Here is a 4,645-nt window from a genome sequence, read left to right on the forward strand (position 1 = left end):
GGGGGGGGGGTAGGTATCTGGCAACCCTATTTCCATAGCTGCATAGCTTGAAATGTACTGTGGCATTAAAATCATTTTCTGTTTTTTTTGTTTATTCCTCCTGCCTCCTCAGGAAAGTGCATATAACAAAGACCACCTTAGAGTGCCTAAATGGTGACTACGAGGTAGAACCAGGGTTTGGCTATGAAAGGAACAGTTTCTTGAAGAAGCATAACATTGAGACCTTTTTCATTGTGCCATCTCATCGGAGGAAGGTATGTTTTGTTTTGTCTTGTCTTGTCTGGGAGCACATCAGAGCTTGCCGACTGACCACTTAACACAGGGTTCCCCAGTGTGGCACCTTTGGAGGATGAGAGAGTGTGGGAGGAGTTTTTGAAGTGGATCTGTGTGAGTGTCAGTTTGTGAGTTATAGAAAAATCAGTTATGAAAGTCAGTTAGAGGAAGCAGTTGGAGTTTTGAGTTGGAGTCAGAGTCAGTCAGTGAGCTGACAGTGTCTGTGTGGAAAATAAAGAACTTAGAGTGCAGTATATATGTCTTCAGGAGCTGCAGTGGCTCAAGGGGTTAAGATGCTGAACTGCAGGCTGTGGAAGGTCGGGAGGTCAGCAGTTCGAGACCCGAGTGTGCCGCATGATGGAGTGAGCTCCCATCTCTAGTGCCAGCTCCTGCCAACCTAGCAGTTCGAAAGCAAGAAATTGCAAGTAGATAAATAGGTACCACTTCGGTGGGAAGGTAACAGCGTTCCGTGCGCCTTGGCATTTAGTCATGCCGGCCACATGACCATGGAAACGTCTTCGGACAGCGCTGGCTCTTTGGCTTGGAAACAGAGATGAGCACCGCAACCCTAGAGTCGGACTCGACTGGCTTTCAAGCAAGGGAGACCTTTACCTTTTTACTCTTGCGGGAGCGTTACTATGGCGAACACAGGACTGGAACACACATCTGCTGATGGAGTCTAGCCCTTGGGTATGTCCGGGATCGGGTGTTTCTTTCCTCTGCCCGGTGACTGCTTTGGGGAAACCTGCCCCTTTTGGTGAGCAAACTGGTAGCGCCAACCGTTGCATCCCCAAAGAATCAGCCAGACAGCAGTGATAAGGAGGCAGATGCAAGATGGCAAACACGGCACAGCTGTGGCTCCGGCCAGGATGATTCCGGGGGTCCTGCAAGAAGATGGGGTACTTGTGGCCAGTGTTCCCTCTAAGATGAGTTAGTGTGAGCTAGCTCACAGTTTTTTTAGCCTCCGGCTCACACGTTTTTGCCTTAGCTCAGGAAGGGATGGCGCCAGAGCGAACTAATTTGTGCAGTGGCCAAATCGCTCGCTCGCAACTTTCATGCCAGTAGCTTACAAAGTAGAATTTTTGCTCACAAGACTCCACGGCTTAGAGAGAGCATTGCTTGTGGCTTGCCATACATCAGTCGTTCTGGATGTGTGATAAAGCTGGCTTCAGCCTGTGGCAAGGAGCAGCAGTTTCATATGTGACCAGGAGGGGGGGAGGTATCCGTGTGTGTGTGTGTGTATCCTGCCTCCTCCCTTCTATACAAAACGGCCTTTTGATTAAAAGAATATTAAAAACAGTCTCCCCAAAGCCCGGCAAATATCTACAAAGAACAATGCACAATAAGAAGAAGAGGAGGAGGAGGAGGAGGAGGAGATTGGATTTATACCCCGCCCTTCACTACCCAAAGGTGTCTCAGAGCGGCTTACAAACTCCCTTCCCCTCCCCACAACAGACACCCTGTGAGGTGGGTGGGGCTGAGAGAGCTCTTTTGAGAACTGCCCTTGAGAGAACAGCTGTGCCAGAATTATGGCTTGCCCAAGGTCATCCAGCAGTGGGGAATCAAACCCGGTTCTCCCAGATTAGAGTCCGTGCACTTAACCACTACACCAAAGGAATAAATAGCCCTGAAAGCAAAGCAGTGTCCATCCGGCTAGAAAGCACTCCCAGAATAAATGCTACTTAAAAGATTCCCCTTCCTGTGACCTGGACGGCCCAGGCTAGCCGGATCTCATCAGGTCCCTGCTGCTAAGCGGGGTCAGCCTGGGTTAGCACTTGGGTGGGAGACCGCCAAAGAAGTCCAGGGTTGCTACACAGAGGCAGGTCATGGCAAAAACACCTCTGAGTGCCTCTTGCCTTGACAACCCTACGGGGTCGCTATAACTTGGCGGCGACTCAACAGCGCTTTCCACCGCAACAGATTCACCTTGGATTACTAGCAGGGGCATGAGAGGGAGGTGCGTCAGTTTCCTTCTCAGAGATCTTGTTGTAGATCCTCAGGGCAACTGCTGCCAGAGCTCTGTTTCGGGCCGTCCGTTCATTAACCCTCACCCCTCTCAGCGTCTCCACTGTCCCAGCCCCGGCTGTGTGGGGCTCCACCCTTCCCCGTGCCCACTTGCAACCAGCTCTCCAGGTGACGCAGGGCCATCTGGAATTTGGTCAGCGAGCCCGGGAAACCCTTCCCCTGACACGTTGGAACACCCGCTCTTCGAGCGGCAGGAACTGATGTGTTGTGCATTACGAGGCAGACTTTTACCTCCAGCCCGCTAACCTGACCTAGATAACTAAGCCTGCTCGCTGCTGCTGCTCACGTGGTCACTTCTCCCAGACTATGGCGGTTCAATCATTAATGAGACCGTTGCGCTTTATTGCTGGAGGCGACACATCATTCTCGGTGCTATTTTTTCTCCCTTGTTTACGTTCTCTGCTCTTAAAAATAGGCACCGTTATCAGAACAGGCGGGGAGAGACGAGAGAGATAATGGCTACATGCTGAAATTTACAAATACGAGTTTGTTGATATTTTTTTTTACCGTAAGAGAAATGTTTATGGGCACATCCCTGGCCGGAGCAGAGAATCCACGAGACTCTCTTACACTGAATCAGACCATTGGTGCACGCAGGTCAGTCCTGTCTACTCTGACTGGCAGCGGCTCACCGGGCTCTCAAGTGGAGGTCTTCCACTTCGTCTGTTACCTGATCCTTTTAACTGGAGAGGCCTGGGACAGAACCTGGGGCGCTCTGCATGCAAAAGAGATGGTCTGCTGCTGCACTACGGCCTCTTGTCTGCACAAAGCCGATTGAAATAAACAGGAACAGCGCAAAAGCCTAGGCAAGCATTACTCCCGTTAATTTCCATAAAGCTTTCAAAGAAGAAGGAGAAGAAGAGGAGGAGGAGGAGGAGATTGGATTTATACCCTGCCCTTCACTCAGAGTGGCTTACCATCTCCTTTCCCTTCCCTTCCCCACAACAGACACCCTGTGAGGTGGGTGGGGCTGAGAGAGCGCTTTCAAAAACTGCTCGTGAGAGAACAGCTCCGAGAGAACTTGTAACTGACCCAAGGTCACACCAGCAGCTGCATATGGAGGAGTGAGGAATCAAACCCGGGTCTCCCAGATTAGAGTCTGTGCTTCTAACCACTACACCAAACTGGTTCTCAATGAAGAAGAACTTCTTGATGCTGGTGCCTTAACAATGCTTGTAGGGGGGGGGGATGAATGGATGCTAGAGTCTGGTGCCATATTTGCAACATTCTTCATTGGGGGGGAGCCCTTAAAACATTAATATTCAAATGTTCCGATTCTCTAGCAGCTCACAAGGAAAAGACGGGAGACTAACTGTACCTGAATGAGGTTTTGTGGAGCAAGCATAGTTTTCCCACTTGATTCGGGTCATATTGTTTAGGAACACCTAACAGCTCAAAAACTGCTTTCTGGTTTTATGGAGTTATCTAAGTAGAGATGGGCAAGCGATTGTTAGTTTTCCAATTAGGGTTCCCCCCATTTTCCTTACTTTCCCAAGAAAGCCTGGGGTTTTCCACTGGATCAGAAGGAATTAGACGGTACCATTCTCATCCACGCAAGATGTAACAGACACCCCTGACTGTGCTCCTGAGTACGGAGGCCTCATCCACAAGGCCTACAACCCTCTGCTGTTGCCTGTCCATGCTTCCCATACGAGGAAGTTTGCTTAGGAGGGAACCTCCACATTCAGAGGCAGTAACTCTGAACACCAGTGCTTCAGAGGAAGGTCTTGGTCTCTGTGCTCTGGTTGTTGGCCACCCAGGGCAGGTGGTTGGCCACTGTGTGAAACGGAATGCTAGACAGATGGATCACTGGTCTGATCCAGCAGGACTATTCTTGTGTTCTTATCAGGGGAAGGCCTCAGCCTCTGTGCGCTTGTGTTGGCAATCCAGAGGAACTGGTTGGCCACTGTGTGAAACAGGATGCTGGACTAGATGGACCACTGGTCTGATCCAGCAGGGCTCTTCTTATGTTCTTATCAGGGGAAGGCCTTGGCCTCTCTGCCCTGTTGTTGGCCCTCCAGAAAAACTGGTTGGCCACTGTGTGAAACAGGATGCTGGACTAGATGGACCACTGCTCTGATCCAGCAGGGCTCTTCTTATTTTCTTATGAGGGGAAGGTCTCGGCCTCTCTGCCTTGTTGTTGGCCCCCCAGAGGAACTGGTTGGCCACTGCATGAGACAGGAGGCTGTACTAGATGGACCACTGGTCTGATCCAGCAGAGCTCTTCTCATTTTCTTATGAGGGGAAGGCCTCGGCCTCTCTGCCTTGTTGTTGGCCCTCCAGAGGAACTGGCTGGCCACTGTGTGAGACAGGATGCTGGACGAGATGGACCACTGGTCTGATCCAG

At 50.8% G+C, this 4,645-nt stretch overlaps 1 protein-coding gene across 1 annotated transcript in view; it reads left to right on the forward strand.

Moving 5' to 3' along the window:
- ADCY1 (adenylate cyclase 1 (brain)) overlaps positions 1-4,645 on the forward strand; it is a gene marked incomplete at both ends in the record, with an annotated part of 244,343 nt that overhangs the window by 208,757 nt on the left and 30,941 nt on the right. Inside the window, one exon of the mRNA XM_015421633.1 lies at positions 113-254. Within this exon, the coding sequence (XP_015277119.1) occupies positions 113-254 (142 nt within the window). The remainder of the gene's footprint in view (positions 1-112; positions 255-4,645) is intronic.

This window comes from Gekko japonicus, unplaced genomic scaffold, assembly GCF_001447785.1.
Source record: "Gekko japonicus isolate JY-2015 unplaced genomic scaffold, Gekko_japonicus_V1.1 scaffold2166, whole genome shotgun sequence".
Lineage (NCBI taxonomy): Eukaryota > Metazoa > Chordata > Lepidosauria > Squamata > Gekkonidae > Gekko > Gekko japonicus.